Here is a 15,993-nt window from a genome sequence, read left to right as displayed (position 1 = left end):
CGATCGTCTATGTAACCCTAACTCTCTATATCTTCAGCTCTGGGTCTCCACTTCCATTAAAAACCGCTGCGACATTCCACTTGAGTAAAATTCATCATGGCTCCTCCCTCTCATGAATCCAGTGTAGTTTTCTATGAGGCTTTTCTGGTTACCTGGATCTTCCTAATAACTTCTCCTGTTGTTTCTTTTTTTCTGTTACCTGTCTCCCATTTACTGGTCACCCCTTCAGAGCCCCCACTCTCCCTCCTCAGTTTGACTATTGTCCCAACAAAAACACCATCTCAGGAGGGGCAAAAATCATCTTTAACCTTTGGTTTTTAATGAACACATGCCTGTTTCGGTTCCCCCTGTTTAATCTAAGCCCTGTCTTTCCATTATTGTTTATTTTAAACTCGTTGTATTGTTAATTAAGCAGTTTTGAATTACAAGGACATAAGGCATGTTCTCATAAACCACCTAAATTAAGTACAACTAGGCCATACCCATGTCATTATATAAATGTTTGTCCTTGTAAACCACCTAAACCGGCACACTCTCATACTTCCATCTCAGAAAATGTAAAACAGCTAGACAACCATTTAATCAAAGTCATTTCATTTTATTTAATCATAGATTTTTTATTGAAAATATATTTCCAGAATTACACTCAGAATTACATTCAAGTTAAAAAAAACAAAACAATTATTGGGTTAAAAAAGATTTAAAACAATTATGGATAGTAAAACCTATCAACTTCATAGTCCATACTAAAAAACTACAGAATCTCAAATGTTTAAGATGAATGATCAATGAGTAAAAAATGTAAACAACATATACACAAAGATAAAATACATGCATATCATCCCTGAGAAAATGATTCTTCTGTCCTGAGAGAACTGTAACACACATGAAGCCTAATGGTCGATTCTTTTTCTGTGTGAGATATTGATGTAAAAGCATAATTTTGGCTCAGCATGTGAACTGACTCAATCTTGAAAACATGGCAGTTCTGCCTCAGACTGGTATCTGTAAGTTGTCCCTGAAACAGGAAGCTCGTGGAGGAACTGGGTAGCTGCACAGGTCCTGATATATACAAGCCATCTGATCACTGACTAAGTTGTCTGAGATTTCCATATTCCCACTACTGCACTGGGTTCGCCGTGCAGTCACTGCATTCAAAAGCTGCTGACAGTTCCATGCTGTGATCTGCATGGACAAAGCATTCATGTTACTGCTATGTTTCATAGTGTTTTAAATTCTGCCAATCAAGAACAGACAGATGAAAAGGTAAATTCAGCAAACACTAATTGTTTCTAAGTAAGGTAATTAATATTAGGTAATAACTTCATGTGTTTGGTTTCATAGACAGGGTTTAGTTCACTTAAAACATTTAAATAATTGTTATAAATGCACTTAAAAAATCATTAATGGTGTCCACCTTGAGATAAAACAAGGACATTGATATCATTTAAGAAAAGTCTTAAAAAAGTTTCTTTCACTTGACGTAGCTCAGACATTTAGTCTGGAACTAAGCTTGATCTTTGTTTTAGAAATCTACAGTACAGGTTTCATTTTTTTTACTTAACAATTGTGAAATATTGAAATATTATAATACCTTACATGTTAAATGTTTGTTATAATTCAATACAATACCTAATCCATTAAATATTTCCTAAGAAATCTTAAACATAAAATTCTAACATACAGTGCTTAGCATATATAAGAACACCCCTCACAAATCTTTTAAATTCATATTTTTAATAGGATGCTATATAAATATTATGTTTGTGCATATACTTTAGATTAGTCAGTACTAAATTCAAATCTGGAGCTTATCTAGTCAAAAAAACCTACGACAACAGTTTAAAAATTAGTAGCTCAAATGTATGTTATAGAAAATTATAAAATACAAAATTGAAATAAGAGGAAAAATCAGGAGATGCAAAAAAATTTGAAAAATTTAGTTGAAATTTTGTAGGTTTTTTTTTTTTTTTTTGCAATATTTAGCTTGAATTTAATTGTATTATCTTTTCATTTCTAAATATGTTTGGAGACTAAAATATTATTTTAATAAATATATCTGTTTAATAAATTAGTTTTGTTTAAATGCACCAAAACACATTAACTATATTCACTAAGAAATTGATACAAATATTATTTTTCAAAATGGGGTGTACTCAATTATGTTAAGCACTGTAATTGAAAGAAAGCTTGGTTTAATGCTACAAATTTAAGAAAGCAATAAATGAGCTCAGTCATGTTTGTATACATATTTTACACTAATTACCTCCACAATGATTAATTTGCTCTTGACAGTGCTGAAATCGTTAAACTCTTCCCCGAAGCAGAGTGTGACAGTGGGCTCTGGAGCCTGATAATGACCATCCTGATACAACTGCAGTGCTGCAAGAAAATAAAACAACAAAACATCAATCCTCTCGTTTTTAAGTCACATTATTTAGGAATCAATGTATCAAGTCAGCTGCATTTCAGTGTAAGCTTAAAGCACTGAAAATAACTGCTCACTGTTATGATCACAAATGACCAGTAAGTACTTTAGGTCACACTTTATTTTGATGGAGCATTTGTTACACTGCATCTACATGTCAATCAATTCTCATTAGATTATAAGTAGACTGTTAGGTTAAGGTTAGGGTTAGGATTAGTGTAAATTGACATGTACTTGCAAAGTTTCTTATAGTCAGTTAAATGTCTGTTGAAGGAGCAGTATAAACAGATATTAAGCAGACAGTCTACTAATACTCAAATGGACCATCGAAATAAAGCGTTACCAAACTTTATTTACCAGTGATGTCCAACCCTCTTCCTGGAGGGCTTCTGTCCAACAGAGCACTTCACCTTGGGTCTCATTTATAAATAATTTATCATTTATTTATGCAACTTTCCATGCAAAAGTTGTGATTTATAAAAACAGTTATTGGGAGAATGTGCGCTTAAAAATCGAAACTACTATAAATCATCATATGAGCCATAATCCTTAATAAATATATTTAAACGTATTCTGGTGTACGTTCACTTTTAGGAACGTTCCTTTGCAAATTTTTTAAACCAGTCCCCAAAACACATTTGAACAAAGTCTTTAGAAACACAATAAATAAGTAAGTAAGTTTGTTACAGCTGACTGGTCAATGACTCCATTCAGAATGACTCCAATGAGCTCCAAGTTTAATCATCTCTGCTACATACTGACTTTGATTAGTAGTAAATACCATTTCTGAACTGTATTTCAGCCGTCTTATATTGAAATAGACTCTGATAAAAAAAAAACTGAATGTGTTATGTGTGTGACAGGATCTTTGTTTACCTTGTAGGAATCTGGCTGTATCGAAGATCTTCACCACAGCATCTCGCTCTAGTTTGCAGGGGTTGTACCGAGCATCCTGGCCAATCCAGAACACTCTGCTCTGGCACAGACGCTTGATAAAAATGCCCTCTCTGTTGGCACGCAGCAGTACGCCGCGCTCCAAGTGACTGAAAAGTTTGCGGGTGACGTGACGCTGGCGCTCATTCTTAATGCCGTCAATGGATGGGAAGTAAATGTTCTGGAGGCTGTCTGACCCGTACAAGAAGCCATTAGCCGTAGAGGGCAGGCAGGGGGAGATACGGCAGCCCTCTGGATGAGTGGTCACCATGTTGTCCACCATCTGACCTCCGTAGTAGAAAGAAATCAACATCTGAGAGAATGCTGGAGAAAAACGAGAAATGCGTGATCAGCCTCGTGCAGCAGTGAAAATACTAAGAGATTAAAACAGATTTCCCATGTTTCTTTCAGTCAGCTCTGACTGAAACATAATAATAATGCAATGTAATATACAATGTAAATGACATACCAGAATTTAATGAGCCTGCAGGATCCTGATGAACAACAGCAGCTGTGAATGTACGTAAAAACAAATGCTTATTAACATGAACACATGGGAGTCAGGTGACAAAACAATTCATACTGTACATTTTTATATTTTTTAAACATTTACTTAAGAAAGTCAAGAAATCAAGATAGTACTTTAAGTTACTCTTATCCAACTTCTTAAACTTACTTAAAACCTAAATAAACTAGACATTAATTACCATTGAGAGGTCCTTGCTGCCACCATTCTTGCACTGAAGGCATGCTACTGCGTTCATCCAGGGGAGAATGACTACTTCTCAAGATGCCCATGTATTCATCATTTGAAGACTGCACACACACACACAGATTATTCAGAAATGAGCCATCAATCAAACATCACCAGATAATACAAAATCATTACCTAATACCTTTTTTGTTCTAAGGGAAAGGTGGCATTTAACTGATTAAAAGTGGCAATACCTCTTTAATAATTTCATCCAAGTCTGGTGAGCAGTCCATGTCAGTGGTGTCTTTTACGGTGGTGACTGTGCCTTTACCTACTACAAAATAAGATATATGCTGTCAGTTTTTATCATTTGTAAAGGCAAGGCAACATTTAGCTACACCAAAGTGTCTTTTTGTAGAATCTGAATTCTTTAAGAAATGTTTCTTTTCATAATAATCATAAAAAAAACAAAGCACAAATACTCTCTCTCTCTCTCTCTCTCTCTCTCACACACACACACACACACACACACACACACACACACACACACACACACAGACACACTTACACTTTTGTTCCTCCTCTGGCACAATCCGGTACACTTTGTAGGGCTCAGAAATGTCAAGCTGGGATCGGTCAGTAACTTCCTCAAAATCTGGGCTTTTGTTGAGTGCACAGCGCAATCTGGTCTTCCATGTCGCTGGTTCAGCTTTATCCCCCTCCTTAAACTTCCCTTTAAATATTGCCCACGCCTGTAAAAAACACATGCTTAGTCAGACATCACCACAAAATCTGAAGAAATAAGTCTTGTTTCCAAGAGACTGAAAGCAGTGATTATTCAATCGTATTTTAGAATAATACACAAACAAGCAAAAGATCACCTAAAGGATTGGTTTACCCCAAAATCAAAACTCTATTATCAATCACTCATTCTCATTTAGTTACAATTACCCATTGAGACCTTCGTTCATCTTTGGAACACAAATTAAGATATTTTAGATGAAATCTGAGAGCTCCCACATCCTCCATATACAGCAACGGTCCTTAGATGTTCAAAGTCCAGAAAAGGAACTTAAAAACATTGTCAAAACATTCCATGTGACTTTGGTGGTTCAACTGTAATTAAACTAAAGTCCAAGAATGCTTTTGTGCATCAGAAAAATTATAAAAACAACCTTGTCCACATATGCCTTCCATATCCGATGAGGTTGCACATTTACTACAAGCATCTGATGCTTGCATGTTGCACTGCTAACTGTAATGGCAATATGTTATACTGTCCAACCTAGTAAATGAGCACCCTGACGACCTGATGCAGGAGAGAACATATAGATGAGTTGCATTTACAATTTTTTCTGCCACAAAAATGTGTCAGATTACAAACTGTAAAAAAATATATGATCGATTGGTCATGACAGCATATGTTTTTAGTTCACTGTTACTTATTAAACTAGGTTAATCATGCTCTAACTTAATTTTATAAGACATGCAAGCTGTTTTAAGTCAGTTTAACATAATATCAGTTCAATAGACTCATAAGGTTAACTTGATTCAGCTTAAAAATGTAGGGCAACCAGGATTTTTTTTTAAATGCAGTTGAACTACTGAAGTCACATAGAATGTTTTGTTTTTAGTTCCTTTTCTGGGCTTTGGGACCTTTGCTTTCTATGGAGGACCAGGAGCTCTCAGATTTGAACTAATAATCTTAATTTGTGTTCTGAAGATAAACGAAAGTCTCAGATTGAAATGACATTATGGTACATTAAAACATGTTTTTTTTTTTTTTTTTTTTTTTGGTGAACCAAAACGTTGATGTAACAATAAGAAAAAATAGTCAATACCTTACGCATTATTAAGTTATAATTTGGCAATGAAGACATTAGAATAAACAGACAATATACAATCAAACTGTGACAAAATCGAAAATAACTAAGTTCAAATGTTATGATTGTGACAAATTGCATGTACACAGGGATCTATGATCTAATAACAGTCTGAAAAAATCTGACTTTTTCCAATAACAACCATAATATTATTATTAATATTATTATTATTTTTATTATTAATATTAATATTAATAATAATAATAATAATAATAATAATATAGCAATGCTGCATTATTTTTAATCATATTGTTACTGTTAAATCTACTATTATTATTACTATAATGTTTCGCTTACTTTGAAAATGGACGCATCCACCTCTTGATTGTAATCTTGTTTTCCCGCATGTTTCCAGGGGATTCGAAACATAGTGCGGTCCTCATCCTCCCACTGCAGTCCATTATAGATGTTACTGTTTATCTGTTCTATAAGCCACTGTTTCAGTCTGCGACCGCCCGAGTTCATCTTGTAGACCTTTACTTCACTAGTATGCCGTTACAAACAGCAGCTGAGGATTATAAAGTACATACTCACGGCATCCAAGCAGCTTTATTTATAATCTAAAAGACACCCGCGCAAGGGAACGGAGAGTGTAGTGAGAACGGATTGGCTTGCGCAACTCCAAGGCGTCCAATCTCTACGCCTTATGTTGCCGTACCATGAATATGTAAATGAGATTACACGAAACGGAGGCATTTACAAGAAATCTGTCTGAAAGGAAAAGAGGGGAAGGGGACTTTACAGGTTCATCCACTTTATACCTAAGCTCAATTTACTGAACTCTCCTGAAGATCCCATAAATAGGATTATGAAATATATGCTAAAGGACTTGGCAATGTGTATTCATACACCAATAGATATAGATAAATCTGATGCATGAATAAATATATTGACCTCTGACGCAGATTTGACTGATTACTATCAGGAATTTGATTTGTTCACGCCATTGTCAGTTATGGTATTCTTAATGTGTAATCTAATTTATTTTACTTATGGGCTATATAGTAGCCTACATAAACTGTATTTTGGGGTGTAATCATTTTTGATTAACAGATTCATTAATTCATTCATTTTCTTTTCGGCTTAGTCCCTTTATTAATCCGGGGTCGCGGAATGAACCGCCAATTTATTCAGCACGTTTTTACGCAGTGGATGCCCTTCCAGCCGCAATTTATCTCTGGGAAATCAAAACAGATTATGAATCTTAATTTAACCATAAACAGTAGTTATGTGCAGTTAGTTATAATATGTACTGTAAAAAATGTTCTTAAATGTCATTCATTCATTTTCTTTTCAGCTTAGTCCCGTAATTTATCAAGGGTCGCCACAGCGGAATGAACCGCCAACTTATCCAGCATGTGTTTTATGCAGCGGCTGCCCTTCCAGCACTGGGAAACACCCATGCACACTCTATCACACACATGAACTACAGCCAATTTAGCTTATTCAACCTTTAGCGCATGTCTTTGGACTGTGGGGGAAACCAGAGCACCCGGAGGAAGCCCACGCCAACACAAGGAGAACATGCAAACTCCACACAGAAATGCCAACTGACCCAACTGAGGCTCAAACCAGTGATCTTATTGCTGTGAGGCGATCGTGCGACCCACTGCGCGACCGAGATGCCCGGTTTTTAAAAGTCTTACATTTTTTTCATTAAATCAAATGAACATAGTCATCAGTTTTTAGTTCATTCATTCGCCTTTGGCTTAGTCCCTTATTTAGGGGGCACATAATTAATTTTAGAGGTCATCAAAGCGAAATGAACCACCTTAAATCAGTTAAACTGATTAAAACATTTTAAACGTTACATGAGAAAAAAACTGAAATCTGGGTAATATATTAAGTCAAAGTTATATAAAAGCATTTGTTGTCATGACATTTTGTCATATTTTTTTTTACAGTGTAGCTTAAAATTTAGCTTGAGGGGCTAATAATTTTGTTCTTAAAATGGCTTTTAAAAATCTTAAAACTGCTTTTATTCTAGCCAAAATAAAACAATTCAGACTTTCTCCAGAAAAAAAAATATTATCAGACATACTTTGAAAATTTCTTTGCTCTGTTAAACATCATTTGGGAAATATTTAAAAAGAAAAAAAAAAATCAAAGGGGGGGGGGGGGCTAATAATTCTGACTCTTTATTATTATTTACTTACTGGTTCTATAGTTTAGGGTTCATTTCCAGCTGTTTTTCTTTTTCAAATCTGTAACTCCTTAAGCACCCGCAGCTCTTTACTGGAGCTCAAGCATCAATACACAAACACTGTCAACGCTATTAAAAGGATAAATTTGAACTTTTTGTAATTATGTTTTCCTTTTTCTGCTTTTCTGTGTGATACATCGTGACATTTAGAAAAGGTATAGCAAAGAGTTAATTTTATTATACTGGCCTTTATGAACAATTGTACCTAAACTAATGGAAGATACACACAGTAACTAATTAGGATATTTCAGCTATTATTTTATAATCTCCAAAGAGAAAATGCCATTCAGTTGTATTAAAATATATTCATAAAAAGAATTGTAAAGACATTCACAAAATTTTTCCCTATACCATGGCCTAAATTATTGTTCTGCATCATCAGATTACAAATGTTATTGTGTCAAATAAAGCCTGACTGTGGTGGCATGTTCAAAAATAGTTAATGGCTCATGTCAAAGCCACGTCTAACCTGCTGTCAGGAAGTTTATTATGTAGAAACCATGAAAAGCGGATCTGGGAAAGGTGAGGTTGCAGGCTGATGGTGTGTTAGAGGATATGAGCACAGGTAGTGGTCGTCGTGAAGGAGTTCTCACTTGAAGGTGGTGTGAGAGGAAGCTGCAGGAGCAAAATACTGTAACCCATTCTTTCTCATTCAAAGCAGTGTGAAGTAGATAGGCAAAAAAATGCAAACAACAATCTAATTAGCTAACTTTAATTGCAACATAAACACAAAGTGCCATAAATAAACAACCAAACCCAAAAATTTGCATAAACTATGACATTGCATGGATTAATTGATAAAACCATCCAAAATTTGCCTTAAAAGGCCAACTAAGTGTGTCACCATTCATTCATTCATCAATCCATTCATTCATTCATTCATTCATTCATTCATTCATTCATTCATTCATTCATTCTCTAACACAGTCAATTGTACCAAACTTTGTAGACCAATCCTCAACCTAATCACGGCTTCCACTTTCAGCACAAATAGCCTCCCAAAAAATCAGCACATCACAAATTATTCAAAAAAAAAAAAAAAACATTTTATCCAAGAGTCTGATGTTAGGAAATGTTAGGAATGATAGGGAAACGGTACACATACAAAAATAATTATGTTTTCTGAATAAGAAATGCACAGTATGCAAATTTTAAAACAATTGCATAGTAAGAATTAGTTTTTACAATTAAAGTCAACATATCGTTAGGTTAACTAAAGTGTTGTTAGGACATTACATGTGTTTATACGATCCATATCAATAGTGTTTTTACTTGAATAGTTATTCTTTTAAAATGGTCTTTGGGAATTTTAGCTGTCAAATAAAAAAATGTTTAATTATATCCTGAAATTCTCCCCGTAAATGTTATTAAGAACTGAAAATGGAAGTGCTAATGCTGCAGTGGGAAAAATGTATGTATGCAATTCTCCATGAAGAGGCTACTGTATCGTTCTTAATTCTTAACTGTACGAGATATTCAACACATATATAAACTATATAAACTGTGGTTCTTAGGTTGACAGAGTTACAGCAACATATCCTGCAGAAGGTTTTGTCTTACTTTATTATTATAAAACTTGACTAAATTGAGCAAGTCAAGTGTAGATATCACTTTTAAATTGTTTTATTACTTTATTGCCACGTTTTATGCCAAGAGAGACCAACAGTACAATATACAGTATATGAAATACAAAGCATAAATTACACATTAGCGGTCCAAATACTGCATTTTATAAAGCAATTTATGCGCTTAGAGCATTTTAGCACTGATCTATTATCAATCTAATGTCGGACAACTAAAAGATCTAAAGGCATCCTTATCATTTTGGAGGTAGAGCAGTGGGGGATGCGTTTTTTTAAAAATACAGCAATGCTGGCGACTAACTCTATCAGATTCCAACAACTTATAAAGGAAAAAATACTCTTTGAGTGATCAATGGTTAATGAACTCGCTATTACCGTTTTCATAATGCTCACATCAGCATGACTGTAATCTAAAGTGTTCTATGATCTCTCTTTTGAAATGATCTGCACATGTGGGAATTGCCACACATGCTCTTTTAGTCCTTTCAGGGTGTAAATCTGGTGGGCAGCGGAGACCTGGTCAAGTCTGCTTTCACCTGTTGCTGCCCGAGGCACTGTATTGGTTGTAGGACAGAGGATAGATGCGAGAGCCCTGGCTCATCCACTCCGGATCATTTTGTTGTCCTTGTTGCTGCTGTTCTGCAAACAGACTCAGTAAAGCTTCAACCTGTTCCTGGTCTTTAAATGGGCTGGATCTATAGCTGGCCCGCAACCATGCCTGATACTGAAAGAGACAGAGAGAGCAGTGCAAAGTGAGCGTTTATATATATATATATCCTGCTCTGTCATCAAACTGACACTTGCAGTATACTCAGAGACGTTACAGTTTCAGAAGACTCAGTTAACGCAATCATATTCATGCAGGTACAGTATATGATATGAATAAACTACAGTGACAACTTTATATTAGCACAATAAAAAAGCCTCATATTAATGCCTTCACTGGAAGCGATTAAAGGTTTCCTGGAATGTCTAAAAGTTAATTTGTCACAAATCAGTTTCACTTTTGGTCTGAACAAATGGAGCAAATGTTCTTTATCCAAACCAGAACTCCTCTGTGAGCATAAGAGTGGTCGAATAGTGTATAAGCATTTTTCCAAGGATCCCATCTGGGGTTTTCTTCTGGGAATAGCATCACCATGTTTTAATAAGCCTGACCTCTGTGGGCTACTTCCACAGAACTCTGCATCACACATTAGAAAGGCAGCACCTCAGCATTCATTAATGTCTTAAGCAGTCTAGTGCAGCTATGTCATGTTTTAACGAGGGCAATGGAAAATCCCTGGCACTGAGCACTGTTTAGAGCCTCAGCTGGAATGGAGTGGGAGGACAGACATCCGTTTTGTTTCCAGTCAGACTGTCCTTACTAGACTAAGCCAGCCGTACATGTTTGCACATGTTATACATCCTCATACTTAAGCAGTAGCATTTCTGGATCACTAAGACTTCAAATAAACTGTCAGCTAAAATATAGTCCATTTGCGGTGACTGCCAGTAAAAATAAAAACTAGACTGTCATCCTAGTACAGAATCTGATCTAAATGCTATAATGTTACCTCACTTTATGGTTTCATTTAATGTTAGATAATGTATTTACTAATAGATAAAATGTTATTTGGGAAATTAAAAAATAGTTATAATATAGATTTACAAATTGATAATGAAGTTATAGAAAGAGTGTATGCAATTAAGTTACTTGGTGTTGTATTGGATCATAAAATTAGTTGGAAACCGCAAATAAATAATGTGATATTAAAGTTGGTAAAAACTGTAGCAATAGTGTATAAAGCAAGATTTATCCTGGACGGTAATTCAATGTATATATTATATAACACACTTATGTTGCCATACCTGAGTTATTGTGTTGAAATTTGGGGGAATACATATAAATCTAATTTACGATCCATATGTACAATGCAGAAAAAAAGTAATTCGACTAATAGAGCATGTCGAGTATACAAATCCTTTATTTTTTAAATTAAAGATAGTTAAGTTCAGTGATTTGGTTAAGTTTAAAACAGCACAAGGTTATGTTGAAAGCTAGGAATAAACTACTTCCGAAATGTATACAAAAGTTTTTCGAAGAACGACAAGGGGGATATAACCTGAGAAAAGAACTAAATTTTAGGAGGGTGAAAACAAGAACAACATTCAAAAGTTTGTGTATGTCTGTACATGGTGTAAAACTATGGAACAGTCTAGATCAGACTCTAAAACAACGTCAGGATATTAATCAATTTTAAAAAACTGTATAAATATATATTAATAAAGGAATATAATGATGAAGGTTATTCAAAAAATGATAAAAAGAGAAATGTATGATGAAATTTTAATGGCTATTTGCAGTACTAGATTGTTGTTGTTGTTGTTGTTGTTGTTGTTTTTTATTTATTTTGTCTATTTGGAGTACTATGTATTTTTTTCTTTTTTTTTTTCTTTGGGTGTATGTTACAAAATGAAAAGGTACAAATGGAATCAAACATTTTATTCTTCAAAGATGCCAAAATGATCAAATTTGTTTCATGTAAAAAGAAGAGATAAGTAAAAGAATAAATAAGTTTAAGTAATAAACGAATAATGTATGTGGTAATGGGGTGGGATAATAATAAGCTTATGCTTCATCCCGCTCCATTTTCGACCATGTTGAAATGTATTTCTTTTAGTTAATAAGATTTTATGTATCATATTTTTGTTCGAAAATAAATAAATCAAATGAAAGATGTACATCATTTATTAATTATGGTTCAGCATTTACTAATGCATTATTAAAATCTAAATACATGCTTGTGAACTAACAATGAACAACTCTGTTTGCATTAGCTAATAATAACAAATGAATAAATAATGTAATAAATGTACTGTTCATTGTTTGATCATGTTAATAAATGCATTACTTATACAACCTCATTGTAAAGTGTTACCAAAGTAATTTCCTTTCTTTTCTATTTTTGTTTCCCTTTTTCCCTAAAATTCTACATTTCCATATCCTCCATACACAACCGAGTGTCACAGACCAGAGCAGAAAAGAAGATGTTTCTTGGTTCAGATTTTAAAAATAATGTTAGGAAAACAAAATTGGCATGCACTATATCTTTAACACATTAAAAGTAAAAGTAAATTGGGCATTCAAATGTTTATTTGCCTTATAAAGGATCAGAGACAAACACTGTGTTTCACTTCTCTTCTGTTACCTATCCAAAGCGCTTTCACTATGAGACTGGCCGAAGTCTGCAAAGAGACTGACATTTGGAAGTGGGCATTATAAATTCCAGAGTTTCTTCACTGCTGCATGTTTTTCATGCGTGAAGCAGAAATGAGCAAAGTAATAAAGGCAAGAACAATCAATGAAATCTCACAGTATCAGTTCCCTTGCATTTTGGTGGAATTACAACTTTGGGGAAAAAACAATTAATATATTAATGGTAGCATGTTAATTAATAAGGCGGTGTTAATGTATTTTATGTATATCCTTTGCAGAGCAAGTGTGGACTGGCTGTTGCCAGTAAATACAAGACAAGCTGCTGTGATCATTTAAGACATGCTGCTGCTGTATCAATACGAATCTGCAAGCAGATCTAGGTGGAAGTGGAGAAGATAGAGAGTTTCAGATGATCTTTCAGTGTAGAAAATGAAAGTGACTGAATGTAATGACCTGTGCAATGTTAATTCATTAAAAATATGCTCGCATTATTAAAACTTTAAAATTACAGTCATCTTTGTTTTATATTGCTTTATACAATATTACTCATGTAAGCAGCTTCCTAAAGCTGGAATTAGCTGCAACTAAAGAAAGTAGTGGATTTAAACCAGTCCTTTACACATGTTAGGGTTAAAATACAGTAGTAGCCTATACTTTTATAAACTAAAAATATACTGCCAAAAAGTAGAAATTGCTGTAATAAATGCTAGATTCCACACAATTCCTTTGTGTAGTCCTATCTTAAATAGATGAGGTTAACTTAATTTAATTTTTTTTTTCAAAGTTAAGATGATGGAACATAAAATTAAGCTGTACCAAAAACATGGAACTGTGTCAATTCAAATTATTTTTATTTATATTATTATTTTATCATGATATATTATTATTTTTTAGGGGTTTTCACCTTTACTGGGAGAGGTTACCTTGGTGCTACGTGTTGACATGCTAACCACTAGGCTGTTTTTTTTTTTTTTTTTTTTTGAGTGATGGTACTCTTTCAGGTGTTTTGCCAGTGCTTTGCTACTAATAAAAATTAAGATAAACTGAAGTATTAGCTAAAAAAAAACACATACAGTAGGCTACTTTAAATACTTGAAAGTAAGTGTAAATGGAAAAATTAAGTGAACCCATCTTTCTGTATACTAAAAATCTGTAAAAGTCACACATATTTACTGGTCAGACTTTTGCTTTGAAATTATATGGAACATGAATGTCTCATCTCAGTTTCACCTTATTATCATTATTTTGTATTTTTAAGCACTTCTTTATGAGTTGATCTGAAAACCACCATAATACAAAAACTGCTAGTACTAGAGTAAAACAGTGAATCCCCTTTAATAATCTCTTATTATTAAATTACAATTACAAAAACAATTTACAAAGTTAAAAGTCATATTTTCATTGTTCAGAGGCATATGTTGCAAGCTTCTAGCAGTAATGACATTCACGTGATGTGCTGCGCTGATCTATTGCAATATCAGCAAGTCCCCCATCAAATCTGAGTTCCCCTTATGCACTCATTTTTACCCCTTCATCCTCATATGAAGTTCAACTAAACGTTTAAGTCATTTTTAGAGTCACTTTAAGATCACACATCAGCTCTGGTTTGTGGCTGCAAAGCTGAGGACAACTGCAACAGGAAGACTCACTTCACACCTTCACAGCATGAATACACATGTAAGAACACTTAAGACTGCAGACTGATCTGCCTTTAAAACCAAGTCAAATGACTGTGACAATAGTGTGACAAACAAAAAAGTAAGATCATGACTTTTTAGCACTTATTAAATGCAAAATTGTTTACTTAACAGTGGAAGTTAAGCCTCTTTCTTTCTCTCTAAAACTTTCTCTCCTATGCATTCTAGGACAGTTTGCAACAAACAGGGATGCAAGATAAAAGACTGCATTCATGAAAATGACTGTAGACTAAATGACTTTTTATTACATGTTGATACTCTTAACCTGAATAATAAAACTAGGCGTTACGATTTTTTTTAATACTTTTTTGATAATCAAAATGTTCCTGTGTGATATGCGGTACAGAATCAACAAAGGCTCCGGCGCTTTTCCATAAAATGTTTTTGCAGTGTGCTTATGATCCACAGTTATATAATCACATATGGGTTCTTTTTTGTCCTTTTGCAAAATATTTTTTTGGTTTTTGAAGGTATTTTCATTCTGTCTTCTGTTGATAAGCCCAGAAGCCCATTAATATATACAGTCAAGCCAGAAATTATTCAAATTTTGACTTTTTTTCCACAAATATGTCTTTTGTAGATCATCTTATTATCTTTTGAATGTGTCAATGCCAGTTTTCACATTTTTTTGCAATTGAAACCTAACCATTTGAGGAATTAGTCCACACAACACAGCTAATATATATATATATATATATATATACACAGTTGAAGTTAGAATTATTAGCCCCCCTGAATTATTAGCGCCCCTGTTTATTTTTTAGCCCAATTTCTGTTCTGTTCTGGGAAGATTGTTTCAGCACATTTCTAAGCATAATAGTTTTAAAAACTTATTTGTAATAACTGATTTATTTGATCTTTTCCATGATGACAGTAAATAATATTTTACTAGATATTTTTCAAGACACTTCTATACAGCTTAAAGTGACATTAAAAGGCTTTACTAGGTTAATAAGGTGAACTAGGCAGGTTAGGGTAATTAGTCAAGTTATTGTATAACGGTTTGGTTTGTTCTGTAGATTATCGAAAAAAAAATTAGCTTAAAGGGGCTAAAAATTTTGTCCCAAAAATGTTTTTTTTTTTTTAAAAAAAACTGCTAGCCGAAATAAAACAAATAAGACTTTCTCCAGAAGAAAAAATATTATCAGCCATACTGTGAAAATTTCATTGCTCTGTTAAAAATCATTTGGGAAATATTTAAAAAAAGAAAATAAAAATCAAAAGGGGGCTAATAATTCTGACTTCAACTGTATATATATTACTCATTGTGTGTTTTATACTAGGGTAGGTTGGTCTGCTTGGTCAGTATGCCAAGCACTGGCATATCTTTGTTTACAAATCCATATTGGGTTTACTTCCATTATACCTCCAGA

General features: G+C 33.9%; 2 protein-coding genes across 2 annotated transcripts in view; both read right to left on the bottom strand.

The window, feature by feature from the left end:
• Window positions 1-596: 596 nt before the first annotated feature.
• On the bottom strand, window positions 597-6,451 carry irf8 (interferon regulatory factor 8). Its single transcript, NM_001002622.1, is given in 8 exon segments — window positions 597-1,185; window positions 2,267-2,382; window positions 3,305-3,685; window positions 3,831-3,872; window positions 4,069-4,177; window positions 4,310-4,389; window positions 4,624-4,807; window positions 6,236-6,451. Coding segments are annotated over 8 exon segments (1,272 nt in total). The 5' UTR covers window positions 6,404-6,451; the 3' UTR covers window positions 597-993.
• A 3,301-nt stretch (window positions 6,452-9,752) lies between these two features.
• The window catches only part of dusp22a (dual specificity phosphatase 22a), a 54,246-nt gene continuing 48,005 nt past the window's right edge, over window positions 9,753-15,993 (bottom strand). Inside the window, 1 exon segment of the mRNA NM_001002514.1 lies at window positions 9,753-10,448. Within this exon segment, the coding sequence (NP_001002514.1) occupies window positions 10,257-10,448 (192 nt within the window). The 3' untranslated portion in view covers window positions 9,753-10,256.

This window comes from Danio rerio, chromosome 18 (genome assembly GCF_049306965.1).
Source record: "Danio rerio strain Tuebingen ecotype United States chromosome 18, GRCz12tu, whole genome shotgun sequence".
Taxonomy (NCBI): Eukaryota; Metazoa; Chordata; class Actinopteri; order Cypriniformes; family Danionidae; genus Danio; species Danio rerio.
This window is presented reverse-complemented; position numbering and strand designations above follow the sequence as displayed.